At 42.8% G+C, this 23,898-nt stretch overlaps 1 protein-coding gene across 5 annotated transcripts in view; it reads left to right on the top strand.

Annotated features, from left to right (window-relative positions):
• Nucleotides 1-405: 405 nt before the first annotated feature.
• The window catches only part of ripor2 (RHO family interacting cell polarization regulator 2), a 47,107-nt gene continuing 23,614 nt past the window's right edge, over nt 406-23,898 (top strand). Inside the window, exon 1 of one of the 5 annotated variants that reach the window (XM_062558554.1) lies at nt 406-658. In XM_062558554.1, the coding sequence (XP_062414538.1) occupies nt 598-658 (61 nt within the window). In that variant the 5' untranslated portion in view covers nt 406-597. Of the gene's footprint in view, nt 659-6,096; nt 6,234-15,057; nt 15,305-23,898 lie in introns of those variants that run through there. The other 4 variants (XM_037474798.2, XM_062558553.1, XM_062558556.1 and 1 more) reach the window with 4 other exon arrangements.

Raw genomic sequence — 23,898 nt, forward strand, 5'->3', positions numbered from 1 at the left:
AAAGGCATAGTTTGTTGGGAAGGCTACAATAAAGTCTGGATTGATGGGTGGGGTTCATTGAACAGTCAACGATTGCTCCTTAGAAAAATCCATCTCATCATCAATACACATTAAAAAGCACTTTCCTTCTACAACACGTTTTACTTCTACGAGATCGTTCTCCAGTTTGTGTAGAGTACACCTGTGTTACTTATCATGGAGTGTCAGAGACAAAGGGACGGCTATGAATCTGTGGTGTGCTGGTTCATTCGGTCGAGGGCTTCAGCCGCCTGTTAACGTTTCCCTTCAGGTGGAGCCCACAGCACCAGGCCACAACATGGGCACTGACATCTCTGTGGTGCCAGTCTGCACAGCTGGCGTCCAGCAGATGTATTGCCGCCATTGTCTGATGCCCTCAGTGCACTCCGGGACAGAGACAGAACGGCAAAGAGCAAATTAGCCAGAGAGAAAAGGATCTGATTGTGGAACGAAGAAAGACAAAATACAAAGGCGACAGGAAGAGACAGGAGGAGGGCACAGAATTAAAATTAGTGACAGAACAAAAGGAGAAGGCTTCACACTAGCAAGGAGGCGTCTCTGGGATTATTCTTTATCATAATGTACCGGAGAGTCCGGACACACAATCCTATGAAAATGAAAAGATATCAACATTCTTACAGTAAGTATATCTGCCAGTTGTTCCTGCTTTATATTAACTTAACTTTACTTGTTTACCCTTCCTACTGTGCAGTAAACCAGGCAGTATATTCAAACAATTACTAGCCGCCGCTTTGTCCTGCTGGTTTTTGCGTAAATAATTTGAGTGGATGCTGCTATGAAAAGTTTAAATTCAGCACAACATTTGTAAGTTCAAGGTGGGATTACAACCAGCTGCCTTTCTCTATGAATTTTTAGGAATGTAAGATCCACTCTTTGATCTCTGATTGTGGTTCTTGCTTCTTCCGCTTGTAACGGTTTGCAGGGACACTGTTTCTGCCTGTAAGTGTGTGTGACTGCATGCATGATTAAGTGTGAGATAGGCTGCAGTAGTTTACGTCTCGCTCATCAGACAAATGAAACCACAGCGTGGCACACGCAAACGCTAACTCACACCCATGCACCTCAAAAGAGTCAGAGAGGGCCGTGACCAATTGGATTCACCACGCAATGCCCTCATTATTGTAACCAGGGTAACCGGGCGCCCCTTCACAATCATCCCATTTTCTCATCCTTCTTAGAGGGGGAGAAAAAGAGGCGGAGGCCTGGGTGAAGGGAGCAATAGGCGAGGAGAGAAGATTCCCAAAGAAGTCTTTCACCCACCGTCCCCTGTGACTCGCACATCAGTCCGTGGGAATTATCACTTCGAGTTCAGCGTCCTCCAAAAAGGACGTTATTGACTCTTCCATCGCCGTAGACCCCATTGGCGTGGAACATTATGCTGACATCAAAAACTTTACACAGTCATTTTCCTATCCATCACCTTAAACTTGGTCACCTGCCTGAGTTTGATATCTGGGTCAGTCTGGGGTGACATGCTGTCACAACACACTTTTACACAACTTCCCTTTACTCAGAAATCCAGTTTCCACAGGATTTATGAATTGGCTTTTTGAGTTGCAACAATAACCAATAACGGTGTTCCATTTAACACAGTTTCATTGTTTCTTTATATTTGGTCGAGTGTGTACATTTTTTTAGTTGCTACAGTATTAGATAGAAATGTGCATCATTAGATTAGATTAGATTACATTACATTACATGTCATTTAGCTCAGTGGTTCTCAACTGGTCTGGCTCCGGGACCCACCATCACCCCTATGCAAAATCAAGTTCATAAGCTGAATTTTATATTCAGGATGTTTAATTATCATAAAAACCCAATGTCTCCCCCATATCAGAATGGTTTGACCCAACCTGGCACGCTGCTGAAAACATGGATGGACGAGCCAGCAAAAATAACAACACTCCGCTGCATTAAAAAAGTCCCTTCTAAATAAAATCACAGGAGGAATTTTTTTGTGATTGTTTTTTTTAATTCTAATTTTTATTTTCCCATGCAGAGGCCCGCGACCGTGCGACCCACCAGTTGAGAATCACTGATTTAGCTGACGCTTTTATCCAAAGCGACTTACAATAAATGCAATTAAGTGCAATTTCAGACCGATTTACAACTTGCTATAGATATGAGCCATTAGAAGTACAATTTAAGTGCTACAATTTGTTAGTGTTTTTAGTCAAGGTAAGTGCAGTAAGTCTCAAATCACTGTGTGCATCAGCCATGTCTGAATCAAGGTATAGTCAAATCCAACTAGATGTTAGTGTTACATTTCCAGATCATGAAAATATGTAAGTATATGTAAGTATGTAATTAAAGAAAAACATAAATGCAAGAAATCTTAATAATTAAGATCAAGTGTCATGTAACCTGCCTGAAATAGTGTTACGAGAACATGAAGATTGAAGGCTTTATTTATTTCTCTTAGCATTAATTTGACTGGATTTAGACATTATGATGGGTGCCAAGTTTGTATTCTATTTGTAGAGCTGAAATAAACCCCATGTTACTGAAACTCCCAAATGTACAGGAATAAGCATCCAGCAGATGAACTCAATGACCAGTGAACAGAAACGCTTATGGCCCTGAAACAACAAACAGAAAACATAAATAACCTGCTGTGAACATTGATCAATTATGAGTCAGTTCAAACACAACATGTCTGCTAAACTGTTATTATTATTCTGACAAACTTTTATATAATAGCTTTTACTATAGAATCAGAGAGGGGTTATTGACGTAGGATCTGAGTTGTGAATCTGTTCTTTGTGAAGTATGTTTGAGTTGTAAGTTGCCATTTGGACTAAAAGTTAACTTGACTGAATGCTCTTGCTTTGCTTTATGCAGAGATGTTGTGGTTCAACGAGTCTTCCAGCCACTCACACAGGAAAGTTGAGAGTAGAACAAAGCAAATTATCTTCTCCAATTTCCCGTTTTTTGTATGGCTATCTGTGCAAGAGGCTACGTACTTGCCAATTAGCTAGCACCATAGAATTAGCCCGGATACTAATGAGCAGCGGCTTCCATGCTAATAACGGATATTTGAGTCCACAGTAAAAGGCGGAGCGCTGACGCATCAGGGCCACAGGAGCGAGTGTGTAGGAGGCTGAAGCTGGCTATTCAGCCTCCTGGGATACTCATCATCTGGCTCGATTCACATGTCAAAGAGCTCTTTTGTTTGAGCCATTCAAACAACACCATTGTACCAAGCTGGTCTGATTGTGCTGCTCTTTGCAATGCCGTAGTAACGTGTGTGTGTGTGTGTGTTCTGGCCTGTTTGTCTGCACAATGTTTTGGTTGCATTGTTGAGAATTATTATACAGACGTGTGTGTTTGTGTGTGTGTGTGTCCAGCAGCATGCGTTTTGCATTTCCCGAAGCAGGGGGTTTTCTCTGCTGAAACAACAATGCAGCCAGTCATTCAAATTCAGCGAGGCAAATTCAACCCAAAAGTGACCCCGTTTTCTGGCCCTGCTGCCCGTAAAGTGGCTCGTTGTCGGACGCTCCTGCTGAGAGAGAGAACAAGAATTGAGTTGTTCAAATGTCTGCCGCTGATCCAATTTGAAAGTTTTCATAACCGCGCGCACCCTTTAGCTGTGAATAATTTTGGGTTCAGTCTCAGAAAAGTACTGCACAAAAATCACGATACAGTCACCAGTCGTCAACATGTGATGATTAAAGCAGTGAGCAGAAGGGAGTGGGAAGGACCTGCAGGAGGCATTCAGCAACTTTGTTTTGCATCCTTCAAGGTTCTGTTTACTTGTCTCATGACCAGGGACTCTCCATTTCCTGCATCATGTTTCTAACATCACAGCACTATATCACAATGTTAATGCTGTGTTACGTGAACCACCATGTCGGTTTGAGAACATTTAAATCTAAATTCTGTGTTTGCAAGTACGTTTCTTCTGCACCCTTGAGATTCTAGATTTAGATTCTATTAGATTCTATTTTTGTTGTGCAATTTTTTGTCCACATTCAGTAATTTCCTGTTGCTGCTGGCACAGTTGCTCCTTTGTTCTTGTAAATTGCATCAATGACTTTGCAGTCTTTCAGTTGTCCCTTACTTCATTTTAAGATGCATAACTAATAACTCATTTTCATTAGCCAAATCTTTGAACATTGTTTCTAAGCAAGATTTAACATTTTTCTACTTTCCTTAAAAAGAAATTCCCCTTCTGTCTATACCTAGAGGTTCTTGCACTATTTATAGGCTAAATGGGTTTACTATATGTAGGATGAACAAATGTTCACCTCAGAGTCTTAACAATATGAAATCAATATTATCACTGATCAAATCGGCAGCTTTAAGAAATGGGGCTTCTCACTTATGATTGAAAGCACTCTAATCAGCTCAGCAGTGACAGTTGGTGTTAAACTGCAAAACCACAGAATGACTAAAAATGTTCACTGCCCCTTTACACACTCAGCCAAGGTCTACTCCTCATATCCTCAATGACCCCAGAAACACGAGAAATCCTCTCCTCCTATACATTTGTATTCACAAATCAGTTTTCAGTCCCGAGTTCTTCACATTTTTCCGGACCCCACATGCAGCGCTCTGACAGATGTAATGCATCTGGATGGTGTGGAGTAGCCTCAGTGAAAATGAGTTTGTGTCCAGGTTAGTTCCCTTGAGCTTGGGCCTTAAAGGGAGGCGGTGGCAGGGGAGAGGAAGCCTGAAGGAAAAGTGATAATGAATTGACTTCAGGCCTAGTTTCTATTTTGGTTTGGAATTGGTTTATGTAAATGGGGTGCGAGTCAGAGAAACTGCACAGTGTAGACCGACCTGGTGTGATATACAGGGGAAGACATTCTATATCACTCTTCTTTTTTGACTTTTTCCATCTTAGAAAAGATGAAATGCAAAATACTACTAATATGTGATTTGTGATTAAAATGCCTGCGAGGCCCTGGTAAGGAGCCTTCTGGGGACGCTTCAAAACTCTCTTCATCCTGCCTGACAGGCTGGAAAGTTTATCAGTACACATTAAAGATGAGCTTAATATAAAATGACTATACACCACTTTATCCATAAAATGATTAGACTTTGCACATCGTATCAAGACGTTAACTGAACAGAAGACTGGCAGCTTGTTATAAAGCTTCTCTATTGTGCAGTGGGAGGAAGCTTTGACATTCCAACTAGGAAGAATCTTTGGAAATGTCTTTGTCGGCAGCAGTTTGCATCAAACAACCTGCGCAGAAAAACACTGGTGCCTACTGTGGCTCTGAAACTCAAACGTTATCATCAATGCCAAAGACCCAAATGGATCAACTGTATGCATTTGTAAGTGGAACCGGCCATGCCCCCCACGGTCCGAATCAGTCTCCTTGTGAGCAAGTGTGTGTGTTCATGCGCTGCATCCCGACCGGTGCCATGGAGACTTCCAGCAACAGCAGACGTTATCGGCCGTGCTGAGGCCCCCTCGATGTGGGCTAAGTGAAAAAATAGAGAGAGAGCAATCAGTGTGGTCCCATGATTCCTAGTGAGCTGTGAACGAATGACAAGTAGAGTCGCATCTCAGGCACCACGCCGCGCACACACACACACACACCTTCACACCCCTTTTTGTGTGTCCTTGTCGGCTCAAATCACTTCCTAATTATTCCTGTTAATCACCAGCCTCTCAAACTGACTCATCTCAGAGCGTCATACTGTGCATATGGACACACGCCCCCCCCACCCCCCCCACCAGCACGCACGTACACACACACATGCGCACACTTACTCCTACAAGTGCTCTTGAAGCAGCACACTCTCACTTCAGCTTTGCACAGGATGTTATGAAATCGGTGGTGTTGCTGAAACTTAGTGAAGGTCGCTTTTGAGCACTCTCTCACGCACACACACCCACACACCCTCTTCACCTTGCACTTAAACACTCACTCGCACACACACACCCTACAGGAGAGAGCTGAATCTCTGCTCAGTCCCAGTCTTCTGCTGCTTGAGCGAGGAGCCTGCTGGTGATCGGACTGTTTTGCGTGAAGCGAAGGGGCCGAGCCGCCGTTGAGTTGATTTCAAAGCCCGGTTTACTCCGACTAGTCAGCCGAGGGAGACGAGGGGGAGGGGGGGGGGGGGGGGCGAGAGGAGGACAAGAAGGAGAAGAGGAATAGTGATGGCCATGGCCGACATTGCGGAGGATGACCTGGATGAGGGGATGCGCGATGAAGCGGAGGACGTCTTCTTCCAGGACGGTAAGGCTCGCCAAAGGGGTCAGATGCAAAGCCTGATCGTAGGCGAGGGTTTACAGGTGGGCTGCAGGGCCCAAGCGGGCGCCTGAGTGTCACAGTGCGGTCAGACCGGTCGGTTTGTGTCTTGTGGCTGTGATCAGGGTTAAGAAGAGGGTGAAAGTACAGTGTGGCCCACAGGGATTTTGTCAGCTGTGTAGGTGGGGTTGGCTTTGGGCACGGTTGAGTGGGCTCCGATACGCGCTGATGCTTAAAAGGTTACCACCAAAAATATTTCTATTAGGTGGAAGAAGGAAAAAAACGTGTGCCAAACAGCGGTTACATAATTGCTATAATTATTCGATGAAATGAATGTGTGGCTTGAGAGAGCTTCAGGCTGTATGTTTTTAAAGGAGTTCTGCGCAGAGTTCGTTTATTGATTTTTCAACTTTTACCCTTTTTAGAAAGCCGAGTTCAGCCATGCTCTCAGCGGTGTGGGTGTTCTTGAATAACGGGCAGATGTTTTAAAGCCAGCGTTTTGCACCACCGTTTTTTTTTTTTATCGTGGGCCTCCCGTAATCATAACCTACATTCAGCTGTATCCTGGGAGAGTGACGAGCAGGTCAGCTACTGCAGGAACTGATGAAAAAGGGAACAATAATTGAAGAGTGCTCAATGTTTTTTAAAACCCCCCCAAAAATTGGTCCTGTGTCTGACGATGTGTCATATATGATCACTGGGAACTTATAATTATAATGTACTATAAAGTGTAAAGCTTTGGGTGAACCTCACCAACTGAGCATCAGCCGCTTCCCCCACACTGAAACAGATATATCGGTTGCAAAATTGCTGATTAAACTAATTTTAAGACAACTCCTCACCTCACAAACATCGCAGCTGAGCTGACGTGTTTGAATGCAGCGCAACTAGTATATTTATAGATTTGAAGGCATTGCTCAGCTGCAGCTAAGCTGATGATTAGTGGACAGTGAGCAGAAGAATATTCCCACTTATCGCATCATTTGGTGTGTAAAGTATGTTAATGCCTCGACTGACCCACTTCTGACTGAGATACACCGATGGTAATGTGATGTTTCCTCTGAAGAACACAGCCAGGAGGTACGCAGCCAGCTGACTCCCTGCAACCAACCATCCAATCACAGCGCGCGGCTGCATGTAGCGGCTGGCCAGCAGGCATCAGTGTGTTTATTCACAGACACAGCTGAAGGTTGCACAATATGGATCACTTGTATTTTCTGTTCTAATTAGCTTTCGGGATTAGTGCTGAAAATGATGCTGTGCGTTTTGTGTTGAATGTTCCATTTTCTTTTCTCAGTTGAGCTGAATGCAAATGTGTTACCACTGGGCTACATTTCTTGTAAAACATTTACATTTGTTTTGCAGTGGCTTTGCAAATCTTTGAGATTTTGAGAACAAAAATAGAATTCAGTTTTGAATGAATTTCGCCTGAATAGTGGGATGTGCCAAGTTATTCGTAAACTAGAAGCCTAAACTGGGAAATACAGACATGTATTAGCCTGTTAGCATGGTATGAATGGGGCTGAAAGAAATGCCATTCATTTTTGCAAATATTTATATTTATTTATAGCAAAGCATTGAATGAGTTGAATCATGTTTGTGTTGCATCATAAAAACCATCTATGGTTGAACATGGCTATCCATCTATTAATTGCTGAGATATTTGCCCTCCCCGTCGAAGCACACGGGTGAGAAGCAGTGACCTTTTGTCATTTTATGCTATTTTTGATGGCGTGTGCAGCGCATGAATAGCTGTTAAATGCATGCAATAAAATAGAAGACAAGCGGCAAAGCCAGAGATGTCCCACTCTCTGTCACGTCAACCTAAATATGACACTGGCCTCAGTTACAGGGATAAAGAGGGCGTGTATATGATGCCTTTGCTGTCCTCTCTGCCGGCCCAGAGACAACAGGTTATATATGTCATGGGTTCTCTTCTTTCTCTAGCTTGTCGTTCCTTTGCTGCTGTGCTGCAAACTGAATTATGGAGCGCTCTTTTTGGCCCGGTGGCACAGATGTCAGAGCGCCAGAACAGCGCTGATACAGCCACAGGCGGAATTCCCACCCCCCCACCCCCTCCCCCCCCCCCACACACACACACTTTTCCTGCCTTTCCTCACACACACAGTAGGTCCAGTTCAGGTCTTAAGAATCGACAGAAAGATGACCTGAATGACTCGTTCAGATCTTACAGAAAAACTAAATGCAAAACCATAGAGTGTTTTTACACACACGTTACCACAAACACAAAGTCTGCCTTCTTCCCTTCTTATCACACTGGACCACGCAGCACCCATTTCTCCCAGAAAGAAATAAAAAAAAGTGATATCAGTAAAAGTGCACAGCAGCTTTGTTGGGACGGAAATAAACACAACGGCCTGTTTAGCTACTGCTTCCTCCTTATGAGTCGCTCAAAGGGGCCGCTTTGCTATGCTGCTCCACTCATGTGTTTGGCAGCGGAGTGACAAACGCAAGCGCAAGCAAAGTAGACAAGAGTTGTGTGTCCCAACGAGGAGGAAAGCTGCAGCGGCAGGGCTTTAACGGCAGTAAAAATAAAGTTGAGTATGAGATTGATGGCTTGAATGAATGTTTGCTGTCCAAATACACTTGTGTTTGACGAACCAGGTCAGGCCAGAAAGCACCCCAAGGCTGCCCTCAGTCTCAAGTGAGGAACTCTTAGAAAGCACCCTGAGGTTCACTTATGCTCAGGAACCACAAGGGAAATAACTCTCCCATTGACTACTTGTCATTTGCATGTGTGTTTAACTGAACTAAGTCCCCGTTGTTTAGCACAGCTGTGACGAGTTTATGATGCAGAAATGTTTAGTATTGTCTCTTCTTGTGCAATAGGATGCGTCTTCCCTCCTCCACTGACGACCAATTACACGGTGAAACCAATAACTGCTGGTCTTAACAGCTATTGTTTGTTTGTTTGTTTGTTTTAGCCTGTTTCAAATTTTAGGAATAGTTTTCTATTCAGCCGATGTCTCTCCACAGACTGTTAAATTCCGATGATGTCATTTAGATAATACGGACTGTAACCTGAGAGGGGTCAAAGCTTTGATGCAGTGTTTTCACCTTTGACTCTAAGCCTTTGCTGAAACTTTGCCAAAGGGCTTTTCTTTAAAGTTATCATCTAAACAACACCTGATAGTTAAAGAGGGAACAAATACTGCAGTAAAGGCATGACAAAACATGCAGGACTGTTTTAAAGGAGGAATGTCCAAAACATCTCATTTCTCGTTGTCTCAGGTTTCAGGAGCTTTTCTTGGACCAAGTGACAGGGCAGCAATCCTGCAGTAATCCAAGACAAAAAGACAGAGAAGGTATCTACAGGCTTAAGTTTAGCAACACACATTTACTCAATGACTCCCAAGATGGGACCCTCAGGTGGGTCGCATGAAGAAATTAGCATAATTTATTTCCGCATCAAGTAGCTCTTATCTCGACTCATAGATGAGACGCAGTGTGAATTGGGTCTGAATGTCTTCCTTGCCAAGTGGTAGATACTTGTGGGGCTATTCCCAAATTACTATCGTACATGCTGCTTGGCGACCGACTGGTTTTACTTGTAGTGCTTCTACTTCAGTCAAGGAACTTAACGTTTTCATTTCAGGGTTAACATTAGCTAAAGGTTCACTTACATTTATTAACAGTAACTGACACAGGTTTGAAATGATCATGCTAAAGAAACAGATCTGATTAAATTGATTGGGTGTTAAAGCCAAAGGTTTGTATGTGTAACCACACCATCACATCTGTATTTAATTTTATGGACGCGCCAGTTTATTACAACTGTATCTCACCTTCACATACGCTCCCATTGTGTTTTCAGGCCGCTGACATGAAATCAATCTAACTTCTAGGGTGTAGGCTTCCAGCCTGCAGGGTGAAACAGAGGACACACCCCCCCCCCCCCCCCCCACACACACACACTCACACGAGACATTAGTGTGATGTACAGAGTGCACGGAGAAGGCTGCAAGACTAGAAGGCAGATCAGATTTCACAAATCCATTTCTCCCAGAGTCTTGTCTGTACTTGCCTTGTGAGCCAAACTCCAGGACACAGCATCCCCCTCTGAGGCCACGTGGTGCCCAGCAGGGCGCAGGAGAGAGGAGGAGATTTATCTATAAACCACCCGAGCTGACAGTTTATGTTTATAAAGAGAGATACAAGAAAAAACAGCATCAGATCTGAGATTTTTCACTGCTTTTGTTTACATCTTAAATTTCACATAAAAATAAACGAAGGTATTGTTTGGCATTCTCTGAAATCACCAGCTAGTAACGACTGAGGAATTATCAGAACAGTTTGGGATTCAGCGGGCAGCAATATCAACCAGCATCTTAATATCCAGACAAGTCCTTGTCTAAATCAGGCAAGAGTAATTAAAATGATTTGGTAAAGTAATAGAGTGACATACTTGACATTTATTTAGCTTTTTGTTTTATTTTCAACTTCAATGATACTTTGACATCCATTTTAGATTTGTTTTGGATTTAGCAACACAATACTTTCTATTCAATCACAGTTTTCAGAGGTGAAAACTCTTATATTTCTCAACATGACCCTCATATATAATATGTGGGCTATACGAGCTACATTAAAATGCCACGTTCATATAACAACCTTAATGCAATTTCCCAGCCTGACGAAAACCAAATGAAATCAATGTTCCTTTGCCGTCTTTAACCATTTGGTCAGATTTTGTTAGTGATCATTTGATTTGATTTGTAGTGCATATCTGATCTGCAGAAGACATAAATGGCCGGAGAAGCTGCGTTAGAATCAAAGGGGTCAATGCTGGAAGTTGTAAAATGATCTATAGCTGACTTGATCTCATTCTTACACAAATGCACACACGCACATTAACTGACCCGCTCCTCTGCACTCTTTCACAATCATTATCCTCCGTCCACATCGTGCACACACTGACTGTCCACCCACACATACACTTCCACGGTCCGGCTATAGATGTCCTCTCTATCCACAGAAGCACTTCCCACTGAAGAACAAGACAGTAGTGTAGTTTGTGCGTCAGTGACCACTCCGTGTTAGCAGCTCTGACCTGAGGGGACCGACTGTAGCTGGAATATTACCACTCCACATATTACCCTTTGTGCATCTGACAGTTGGCTCCACTGACCTACTTTTTTCCAGCATCCTCAAATGATTTTTATGTTCTGTAATTTCCACTGATAGCATAGAGCAGGAATAAACAGGATGGCTAGAAGAGAGAAAACCATTCTGCTCATTGTGGGACTGAAGAGGAATCTTAATGCTGCACCTATCAGTAAGTCTGATGATGCAATAGTGCAGGAATCTTTCTTTTATTGTCTCAGCCATAAAAAAATAACCGTGTCTCAGTTCTTTACATGTTGTTTAGATCTCATATGGTATTTTTTTACTGTATTCTTAAACTTTCCATTGTGGTTTCTATGACAATCTGTGCTGCAGTCAACACCAGGCGTGCAGGGTTTACACTTAGTGGTTGGAACCTTTCTCACAAAGAGGTCATCCTGTCAAAGACATGAAATATAACAGACCACCCATGAGTCCTTACAGAAGTATAACCCGGATGGAGACGGGAGATCGGATTTTGGTCCTTTTTTGCACAGGTGTTTTGTAAATCACAAAATGTCCGGGTTAATAGTTACTTGTGTAAAACTTGTACAAACATATCGGAGCTTTAGATTCATATATATTATTCAATATAAGAAGCGATGCCGTATACGGTATTCTGTGTTTCTATGTCTCTGCGAAAACTGTAACCAAAATTGAGTCGAGAACTTCAGAATTTAACCTCAAGTTTGGCCTCTACAAGTTAGGATTAGGAAGTCAAATAATGAGTTACCCAAAACAGGGCTGGTTAACAGAGTGGAGGCAGCATTTTCCTCTGAAATGCTTTAGTGCCACACACTCTCCTTCTGACACACACACACACACATACACACTTTGATTTGACCTTCCTGCCCTCCAGTCATGTGGCCTCTCTGACTCATTGGTTAGACGTTGTCAGGCAGAGGAGAAGCAAATGTTAAACTGAATAACACGGCAAAGAGTTTGTGGCACTCTGTTTGTGGGCCGTTTGGATGCGGCGCTGCACGCGGAGCGGGGGATCGATGGTGGTGACCAACAGCAGGTGTGGCGGGAACGGAAGAACGAAAGGAACTTGTCAGCAAGGAGGTCAGTGGAGGTTGGCTTCATTCATACCTTGTGTGTGCGATTGGGTTTTTGAATGGAAACAAATGCTTGGGTACATATGGTATACGTATATATGTAGCTACTCAACAATCTAAAGTTTTGATTAATAAAGGCGAGCATTTTGATAAAGTTTTAACATGAACAGTATTTTAGTAGTTTTAAGGACTGTTTTAGTGTAAAGTGACTCAAAAAAAAACTAGAGAACATGTTATGTAGTTGAATATTACAGTATATATATTCTATTTGTGTGTAACTTTCGTGAACTATATCTGAAAAGGAAAGCTGCACAATTCAAGTTACATTAACATTAAAGTAACATTAACATTAAAGTTATAATCTTGACTTGATAAAAAAATGCATAGTTTCATTTTGTTGCTGAAACATATGAGTCAAAGTGAATCTTCTGCTTGTGAAGAAAATTCTTGAAAGGATTAAAGCAAATTAGCTTGATGCTAAATGACCTGTTGCTGGGATTTTAAATGACAACTGCTATAAATATGCGGTTATGTATCTGCGTGCATGTGTTGGTGTGGTATTCTCTTTCTGTGTGTCAGGTTACGTGTCTGTGCACGCTGGGTCTTCAGTATATATAGCTGCTAGTCAGGGGCTGTTGATGACAGCCATAATTACAGGCTGAGCTGTTTGGCAGCTGAGAGCCAAGGAGGGAAAGAGAGAGAGAGAGAGAGAGAGAGAGAGAGAGAGAGAGAGAGAGAGAGAGAGAGAGGTGTGTCTGGGTGAGTGAGCAAGTGTGTGTGTGTGTGTGTGTGTGTGTGATAGCGCCAGCTGAGGGGCTTATAATGTGTTACCCAGCATTTCATAATGAAATGAACAGAGGAATGTAGGCTGGTGGTTTTACACGTTCTACAGACTCGTGTTTAACATTACATTCAAAGTATGTTGCCAAAGAAGAACAGAACACTTAATTTTGGACCAATCAGAGCCGCAGTTTCGTAAACAGAAAAGGTCCATATGAGGTCAGTTTGATGGATGTGTGTGACTGAAATAATTTGTCAGGGTGTCGGGGAAGCTCAGTGACAGCAGAATGAGTGAAACTGCTGCATACTTATTATAAGGAAGGAATGGGTTAAAGGACATTTTGGGAAATATGCTTATTTGCATTTGAGAGGATGAGATAATTAATGCTACTTTACCCTTTGTCTACCCATAGCCTTTGTCTACAGGCAAGAGCCAGTTAGCTTAGCTTACAGAAAAGGGGTTTAACGGCACCACTGAACACCTTTTGGCCCTTTGTAAACAAATATAATCACCCTCAAAATTGAAATCACAAAGCTTATTTTCTTGCTCAATTCAAACTTGCATCAAAAAACCAGATCAGAGGTGAAACATTTCATACCAACGAGTCATTATTAAATCCCATAAATTAAATACATAACTGATGGATGAAAAGAGACATGCCATTTTCTGCTTCCTCTGCTTCGTGAGGGGCGAGCTGAATTGCATTTGTATGGACTCAGCAGAACAATGTATCCACTTAAGAAGGGCAATTATGATGGCAGGAGCAGCTCACGCAGCCAAGTCACTACAAAAAAAACAAGTAACCCTGCAGAAATGGGTTTTCCCTCAGTCCTCAAATAGCAGCACTTGAGTTCCAACCTGTTTGTAGCTCCCAAAGACGGAGATGTTTGTGTTTTTCACGGTTCCCTTCCATGTAATTCAATTTGTCCGGGGAAAAGCAATAAGCCCACTTGAGGGAAACAGATTGGAGAGGCAATTTTGAAAAAGCCCTGGTTGTAAAGCCGTGTAATCTCAGAAAATCACACCATCATTTTTACAACCTGTCAATACATTTACCAGGACAAATCAAGCTAAAATCAAGGTAAGAACCGGACTCTTTTATGTGCAGATAGAGGCCTGGTCCTGCTGTTCAGTGCCAAAGACGGATTTAACGTCAAAGTGCACATGAAAGGTCTAAATTCAAACCCACGGGGCTGAAATGGTATCAGCTCTCTCCCTCCCAAAATGGCCTCGCTGCTGTCCGCAAGTACAAGGGCAAAGATAAATGTTTGAGACCGTTCATAAGGTGACAGCTGGTTAAATCTGGAGCTCAGGTCTGGATTCCCCCTGAGAGAGAGATATGAGAGATACATAGTGATTGCAAGAAGCATCTATTTTATCTGTTATCAATGACGACTAAACAAAATTGTAAAAAGAAAATAATAAAAAATTAAGAAACACCTCCAAATAATGGATGTTAGAAAAATATTTCCATTGGATACACAGCACACTGCAAACTGGAAGCTTGTCATACCACAATCTTAATTTTTCTCTGATTGTGCTTTTATTTTCTTGTTCTTTCATGTTGTTCGTTGCATGTCTATATCTGGCAGTACTCCTGCGACACAATGTAAACCGTTACGTTTCCCTTGATGTAATGAGACAGACAGCAGACAAAGAGAAACAGACAGACCGTACTCCAAATTTGATTCACCAATTTTACGCACACACACACACACACACGCGCGCACAATGGAGAGATGGGGGCTGGCAACAGTCTGGCCCCGCCCTCCCCGTGACATCCTTCGCTTCTGATTGGCTCGCCGTTATTTGGGCGGAGCCCAGCACAGATAAACTGGAATGTGTGAGAGGGGGTTCACTGTTTGCTCCGGACGGCGGCTGCACCGAGAGTTCGATCATCCGTCGCTCATCCGGGCAGCTGATTCATTTTGTGGGAGATTTATTATTTTTGTTGTCTTTTAAATCGGCATCGCGTACCGGAGCGAAGCGCGTTGAAAGAAACGGCGCACTTTGTTATTTGATTCACGCATGGATGGAGAGGCGCAGGTAGACGGCCTGAGACGCCACTGAGGAGCCGCTCGTGAAGTTTTGCAGAGGTAAGTTAAGTTGAATCATCGCCCACTGCAACTTCAGAAAGACTGAAAATACCACTGGCTCGAGTGGCTCATTCAAAAAAAAATCTGCCAAATGTGGGGAGAAAGGCTTTTTCTCCGGGGCAGTAGGTTAGTGGATCACAGCGACGCATGAACTCGAGTGCACCATAAACACATGGAGGAAACATCCACATAAAACAGCAATAAGTCGCGTTATGATCACATGAATTAGTTCGAGTTATTATTAATATTGCTTGTTCTCCTGAATTTCTAGTTTGAAACTGAGCATGGCGAAATGATCGTGATCAAATATCTCAATATCAATATTGTAGGGTTGACCAATGCTATTTTAACAACGTATTGACACAACAATATATTGTTCATAGCTAATCGTCAGTAATGTGGATGAAAGTTTGGAGAGATAAAAAAGAATAGTTCAGAAAATGACACTTTAGTGTAACACACGCTTTTAAAGAAACCTGTGATATTTTGATATCCAACAGCTAAGACAATGGTCTTGTATTCTGATTTCAGTATAGTATCAATATTTGGCCCAGCCCCAGTTGATTTTGTGCTTCCAATTGTCCAAAATTGCAACTCTTTGACTTAAAGAGGGTTGGACAGTATCTGATCTCTGGTCTGTCACTCCTTTTGACAAATTATGTGGGCCCTCAAGTTGCTTTGCGTTTTCTCTGAGACATAAAAAAACAAATTAAAATTTGGGGTTAGGTTGGTGAAGCTTGTTCATGGGTGCATGTGTGCATTTGCTCGAGTACTTTTCCGATGACAGAGAATTAGGTCAGTTTAAAAAAATGCCCTTCCGGCTTTGTTGAGGATGGAGGTCAAAGGGTATCAGTCTTTTTTCATGTACCTGATACCACCCACAGTGGATCTGCCAGTTGAACCAGAGCAGTATTGCTGAAAGAAATGTGTTTGCAATGTGAGGAGCCTTGAGTGCTCTGTTTGGAGATATATCCAGTTGTTAGGAGGTTTCTACCAGATGGTCTGCAAATAACTGACATTTTTTTCTCCCTTTTTGATTGGGGCTTTTATAACCCCCTACGTACCCAGGGACAAGTGTCAATTCCTTGATATTTAAAATCCTGTCCTATTTTAAAGTATGCCAACTGAGCTGCCAACTGAGCTGCTGTATCTTTTCAGCTGTACGTCCTCCAACTGGATCAAAAGAGACTATTTGTCAAAGCCATCACAAGGCCAGGATTCTCAGCAAGTTCCAGCTCACGTGAAAAAAAACACAAAACAACAAAAACACCACAATCTTCCACCAAAATAAGCATGCATCTTGCCGTGAGGATTTCCCTCAGCTGCGTGTGATGGGTTCTTTATTTATTTATTTTTCTCAGGGCCAAATGCTCTTTCAGAGCTGCGCCAGACTGACTTTGATATGGTTAAGTGGAAGTGCTTTGCTTCCCTGCCAGCCAGTTTGGGCCATGGCTAAGCTGTTTGAAAAGGGGCTGGAGACGAGGGGGCGGCGCGCTTGTGCCAAGCCGAGGAGCGGCTGCAAGGGTGCAAGAGCGCCGTCTGTTCCCAGACTCCGCTCACCTTCCCTCTACTTTGGCCCAGTCGGCTTTTCATTCACCGCATCTGCTCCCTCAGTCTCAGCCTTCTTTCTTCTCCCCCCTTTTCACTCTCACTCTGTCTTTTCACTTTCTCCGTCTCCACTCATGCAGGGACACACACACACACACACACACACTCATTTCCTCCGCTTTCTCTCCAAAGTCTCATTAAAAGGAATTATGACTGTGTGGTTTGGAAAAAATTCAGAGGCTTGTTTTGTTGGTTGTTTTTCTCCCCTAACTGCTAAAAAAACAACATTGCAAATGTTGATGTGACTTGAATGTGATTTTAAGGAATCTCTCACATGAACAAGTACCAAGGAATATTTTTGTCAATAAATCTCCCAACGACTTTCCTGAATTGTCCATAAAATGATTAAGAAACATTTGATTAAAAGGTGGCATTTTCAAATATCTTTGGTCCAAACCCCAAAGAACATAATGACAAACTCCGTTTGACGTGGGAAACTGAGAAAGTATCACAAATGCGGCGCATCCATTTTAGCCACCCAGTAATGTTCTGAATTCTGTACAGTTCAACGTTTCTACTGAGGAGCATCTGATCAGTTTTTACCTCACGGCAACAAGATTGAGGAGCATGAGCCACTTTGGTCCAGACTGAAACATCTCCACCACCGTTGGAATCATTCATTTAAATGTGCTACAGATATATCGATCTCATTTCATCATCGTCTCACTCAGCTAATTCAATATAAGCAAATTATGAAGCCAATTTAAACAAGAAACCAGAGAAAGTAGAAATATGACCCAGATGTGTATTGTGCTGGCAGCCATGATGATGACTTTAATCCTTTTAAGTCGGTTGACCTGTCACACAGGGCACTTGACCTTTTCCTTTCTGCAAGAACACCCACTTTCACTTCTTGGGAATATTTCCTACCTGCATGTGTGTGTATATATATATATGTGTGTGTGTGTGTGTGTGTGTGTGTGTGTGTGTGTGTGTGTGTGTGTGTGTGTGTGTGTGTGTGTGTGTGTGTGTGTGTGTGTGTGTGTGTGTGTGTGTGTGTGTGTGTGTGTGTGTGTGTGTGTGTGTGTGTGTGTGTGTGTGTGTGTGTGTGGGCAGCATGAGCTGTATGAACGTACATATGTCTTTCCATCCGTGATTATATGTGTGGTTTTAAGGGGGAAACATACATTCTTACACGAGGAGTGCCTCCTTTTTAAGTTTTCACAGCTGATCTTTTTTTCGTGAGGCGGCTCCTGAATGTTTTATATTTCAGCGGGATGCACTGTGAGAGTTGAATGATTAAACAAATTAAATAATTAAATGATGAAGTCAAGTCTCCCGCCGAGTTTCCATGATCCAGAGATCCAAATTTAACTCGACCCCCAGTCTGCGCCTAAGAAGCTGCTTTGGTGCAACTGGTTCTAGTTCTCGGACCTTTTGCCTATTTGCTTTTTTGTAGTTTCCTTCTGTTCCCAGATAAAGGAGACCGTTGTGTTGATATGTCCGTTGAGTGCATACAAATTTGTATTATTTTAGAAACGGAGGTAACTTTTCCCTCCTCTCTGGTTTGGAGCAAGTTTTGTTGGTGCAAAGAGTCCTCACATGCAGAGTTAACTGTGACAATCCTCCATTTAGAGGATTATTTTGGTGTAGTGACACCAGGCGCTGATAAAGAGGCCCTCGGGTCTGCTCCGAGTCAGAGGTTATCTGGTCTCGAGATGGTGCTCTGGCCTCGCTCGCCGTCCTGCTCTACGATCACGGCCCCCTCGTGGGGGTGGGAGGTGTTTTAATGTGCGCTGGAATTCTCCTTTGTCAAATAGGTGGGTTGTGGTCGTTCCACTGGGGTCAAGTGGTATGTGGAGGGAGGGGAAGGAGTGGAAAGAAGATGTTGTTCGTACGGACGTTCACGGTCGCCGGTATCAAGCACCAAAACCGGCCATTCCTTCTAGCCTCAGCTGTAGTTTTGAACTTTGTGCTACTTAGCAAATGTAACACCCAAGTTATGTTTAACTAAAACCAAAGATTCAGATTCAGTGAGCATGGTCCTATAGAATAGTCACCAAGGTCAGTGCTTCTAAACCACAAGCTGTGGCTCAGACACACGTGTTTGTGTGTGTGTGTGTGTTGTGTGTGTGTGTGTGTGTGTCCTCCAACACAAATGTGTGAGAGTGCATGAGTAAGCCTCTGCTGAAAAATGATAGACAGAAAAATGATGTGCTGCTAATGAGTGCCCGACTCGTTGTGAGTGTGTCTGCGAGAGTCTGAGAGAGTGTGTGTGTGTGTGTGTGGGGTGGGGGTCGGGGGGGGGACGACACCCATCAATGTGAACGACTGCTGATCCACCACTGGGTTTTCAATCTTTTATAACTTTATTATTTCCATAATTTTCCCTCCCTTCCTCCTGTGTTTCTTACAGTCCCTTCCCATCTGTGCACCCCTCCCTTCCTCTCTCCCCCTGGATACAAACAAAGAATTTATGGTTTGAACCCATCCTCACCCTCCTCCCCTGTGGTCTCAGAGCAGATCAGCAAGGCATTGTGTGTGTGTGTGTGTGTATTTGTGATGGTGTGTGTGTGTGTGTGTGTGTGTGTATTTATGTATTTATGTATTTATGTTGGGGTGTGTGTAGGTGTTCCCCATTAATTCCCTTACCAGCTGTGTTACTGTGCTATGAAGGAACACTTATGCACCACATTGCAAATCTACAATTGACGTCACGTTAGACACATGATATTTGACCCACTGGGCCCCACACTCCTCTGGTTGGAGCAGCGGGGTGCCGTAGTGGTGTTATGATTGCTGTAAGCGTTTTAGGGCTTTAAGCTGATAATCTGTCTGTTTTTTCTTTTTGGTGCTCTCCCTGCTGAAGCTTGCGGCAGCTGGAAGAAACACCACTGGTTTACGTTTGTGTGTCATGAAGGTTTTATGTTGGTTTTCTTTGTCTGACAGCATGAGATCAACAGCAATGTTGTGCGACACATCCATTTCCATTTTTTCATGGTTACTTTAATACGTTTTACCTGTGCCATCAACATTGTGATGTATCTCAACAACCAAGATACATCACAATGTAGGACTTTTCTTCCTCTGTCTCCTCTGCCTCTGCCTGTTTGGTTATTATATCTGTCTCCTGCAGCTTTTCCACGCTTTTCTGTGCAGATTTAGTCTTTGACACATCATATTAAAATTAAGTTTCAGAGCTTCGATAAGCAACGACATTTGCAACTTTTTGAGGAGACTCTCTGCCCAGCTGCCCTGGAGGGGTTGTGACACACAGCTGTTTAATGACTTGAGGAGGGGAGGGGGGAGGTGACGTCGCTCCTTCGTCATGAGGCGAGTTGTTGCCAGGGTGACGTTCTCTCCTCAAACTGTGCGTCCTTAAAAGGTCGCTGCCGCCTGGGGTGAGGGGTGGGATTTAGGTAGCAACATAACCCTAAAATGTCACTGCTGTAGCTGGAAATGCAGTGGACATGGTCTGTTCTAAACCGATGAGTTGATTGTGAGAAAATGTGTTTTAAGATTTAATGAATTATTTCTTGTTTTGAAGAGTCACTGAACTACACGGGTTGTTGGTTAGGGCCTCGACCCATACTTTTTTTGATGACCATCTTCCTGGTTTTGTTTGCTAAAACAAGCCACAGTGCTACAGTTTTAACATGCTTACCCACATGTACGGTTCATTAAAGTACATAAAATAATCTCCGAGCTGTTGTATCAGATTTTAATCCACCCAAATCTTTGGCTTATTCCAGGCATTCTCCACTGAGCCGCATCCTAGACAACTTTGATCAATGTGTGTTATCCCCACATCCACGCATGGTTGTAAATGGTTGTGAAGGCTCATGAATGGCCTCTCTGAATCAAAGACTTTAGTCAGAAGACTTTTTACGGGTTCCAGCCATACATTTGACATCACAGGATCAAAGCCGTGGTAAAAGTCAGGTGCTTTGATATGGGCCCTCAGATTTTTGTTTAAAAAAATATATATAGTTGCACATCAGACTATAATTGAGCTGTGCTCATAGAATGAATTTAAACTTTTTAGGTCCGTTTCAACGATTTTCTCCTTGACTTTTAATAAAAAAAGAAAATACTCCTACAGCCATGAGTCTGTTGTTCGGATACTAATGTCTTGGATTATGTTGCACATGACTCACCTCAGCCCTAATTATATTGTGGTTTGGCGATTGGTCTTTTTGTCTTTATTAATATGATTTTAAATGATAAAGCACACACAGTGATTCAGCTGCACGTCCCCAGGAAGCACTTAGACTTCCTAAGCTACAATACACTGAGAATTGTTTTTGAGTGCTTCGTGACCTTTTCTGCATGTTCTCCCTCCCTCTCATTCTTCCTGCTCCGTCTCGGTCTTACACTGCAGATAAAAGCTGACAAGCCATGAAAACAGAATGTGAAGCGCTTTAATACAGTACGTACAGGAGAACTCAGTGGGACCAGATGTTTGCTGGCTGTGTCTGTGAGGTGCGTGAACAGCTGTGTGTTGAGGAGGGGGGGGCAGTGAGTAAGCAGGTGAATGAGTTTGCATGATGGACGGCTTTTTGTGCAGTGAATGATGTTTCATCATCCAGATGCACATACTTGCTTGGTGTCTGAATCATCCTTTTTTCTGCTGTCACCGTTTCTGCAACTCTGTCTCGACACAAACCCTTTGTGTTATTTGTTTTTCCTGTTTAATTGTTGAAACTTTCTATTCATTTCCAGTCAAATGCTCCTCAAGCTGCCATCATAGGAGACTAAAACCAGTGCCGGCTCCCTGCTGTGTCTTTACCTGAGACAGAGCGACAATCTCCACAGTTAGCTGGAAGATTTCATTTTCAACTTACAGTTCAGGGAGAAGGTGATGATAAACTATTTCTCTCTGGTGTATTTATTTAGCAGTGATGGCGGTGTTTGGGTTTCCCTTGTTGGCTTCAGCCGTGTAGTTTCTTTTTTCCAAGCCGCTCTGTAAATTGTTATTGTTAACAGTGTGGTAATAACTGAGTGAGACAGAATGATTTCTTTGAAAATCCCATGTACAGTATGGCTTGATGGTGAGGGAAAGTGCTTTTCAAGCTGTACAGAGAATTGTAACCAATAAGCACGTGAAACAAAAGAGGTGTTTTTTTTGGCTTTTAATTGGACAGTTGTAGCATAATGATTACTTCCTGAATTAAAAGGTGGCTGGTAGTGTAGTTTTTCCCCATACTTTAATGTCATGTAAGTGGTGGAAGTGGAGATCACCTCACACCCCTGCCACCTTCCCATTTCCAACTGACAATAGCTGGCAGCTTTCCCATGGCCAGCTTATCCACACAATGCTGTACAGCACTTTGAGCTTGTATTATTACGGTAACGGCGCTCAGTTTTTCCTGCAAAAAATAACAACTGGAGCTGAAATATCCAGCTAAATCCTGTTATGGTAACTGCATTCCAGCGCTGCAGCATAGGTGGTCACTTTCAATCACTCACACATAATGGACAAACCGGGTTCTCAAAGCAGCCAAAGTCCAAAGGGATTTCATCAGACCCAATTGTTTTATTTGTTGGTTATGTTTCGTCATGGTCATACAATTAGCCATTAGAATAGTCTGACTAACTTCCTTTCTAGTCTACACCCAATGTCTATATTACCCAGAATGCAACTAAAGCGCCGACGGCTCCTTTGGAGGTTGTAATGTGTCATGCTCAGGCTGTTGAGTTCTGATGAGCTCACTTCTTTGCGGCCACACTCCCAGATTTGATTTGATTTTGCTATCTCTCAGCCTACATCAACACTGACACAAATGACATCACTTGGAGACATGGGACAGACTTCACTGATCCCTCTGGAGGGACAAAGTTCTTTATTTTATAAATACAATTGCTCCTATAGAGACATGTAAACACACCGTAAAGTGGACGGGAGTTCTCCTTTTTGGTAACAAAACAAAACGAGCTTGATAAACAAACCATGCAAGATATGCACTGTTAGTAATATATTTGGAATGTGTAGGTGGACTCTACATCTAGCCCTGCAGGGTCCCACAAGATCAGCAGCAAAGCCTTTTCTACTTGTGTGATCCAAAGGATCTACATGGAAATTAACAAGGCCTTTGATTGACAGCTGTGTTTGATCCTGCTGTTTGACATGTTTTGTTATTGCTGTTTTTGACACTGAGCGGATCAGGCTGGTGATGACGTGGTGGATGTGTGGACATGCAGCGTTATCACAGTTTCTGGTAATAATGTTGTCACAGAAAATCTAAATTTGGCTTGAATACTTAATGACTTAAGCTCCTTTCTCTCAGTTGAGGCTGCTTTCTACCATACTGTCTAATAATGCATTGAATGTCATAAAATAATCTGAGTCCATTAATCTGGATTGTACATTCACTGGCTCGGCTTGCAGTTCTCACAAGTGATTACGAACTCCTCTCCACTGCTGAAATGTCAGCATCAGCTGGCTGGCTGTAGCTTAAATCCAGACACGACGCCGTTAATCTGCTCATCTGTGCATTTAAATGCCACCTCGTATCCTGGCCTTAATTTTTAGTCCATGCACTGATCCGAAAGGACACTGATGACTTATAATTAGAATAAAAATTGAATTTACTAGACCCCCACACACACAGGGGTTAGAGAGCAGAAGGTCCCTCGTGAATGCTTTGGAAATGACAGATTAACAGAAATAAGAGTTGGTTGTTGTTTTATCCTTTAAAATTACAAAGGATTAGTTGACACTAATTATGTGTACACATTGAGATTACACACAAGTCCAACACTGCGTGGGCATTTCTTCAGCTTGTTGGCAAAATTTCTGACCTGTCTCGACTCCCAATCTGTCTGGTAATAAATCAATAAATAATAAGATGACTGACTAATTCTAGTTAATATTACTAATGTTTCTAATGACCTGATAGAACTTATTTGTTCTTCTTTTTAATTACTCCATAGGAGGATGTATGACATCCGAAGATTGGATTTTTTTTAGGTCAAGGGTTGCAAGCTGCCTGATTAGTTTGGACTAGATAACGTCCTGACACACAAATAAATGTGTCACTTTTAGA

Source organism: Pungitius pungitius, chromosome 17 (genome assembly GCF_949316345.1).
Source record: "Pungitius pungitius chromosome 17, fPunPun2.1, whole genome shotgun sequence".
Classification (NCBI taxonomy): Eukaryota; Metazoa; Chordata; class Actinopteri; order Perciformes; family Gasterosteidae; genus Pungitius; species Pungitius pungitius.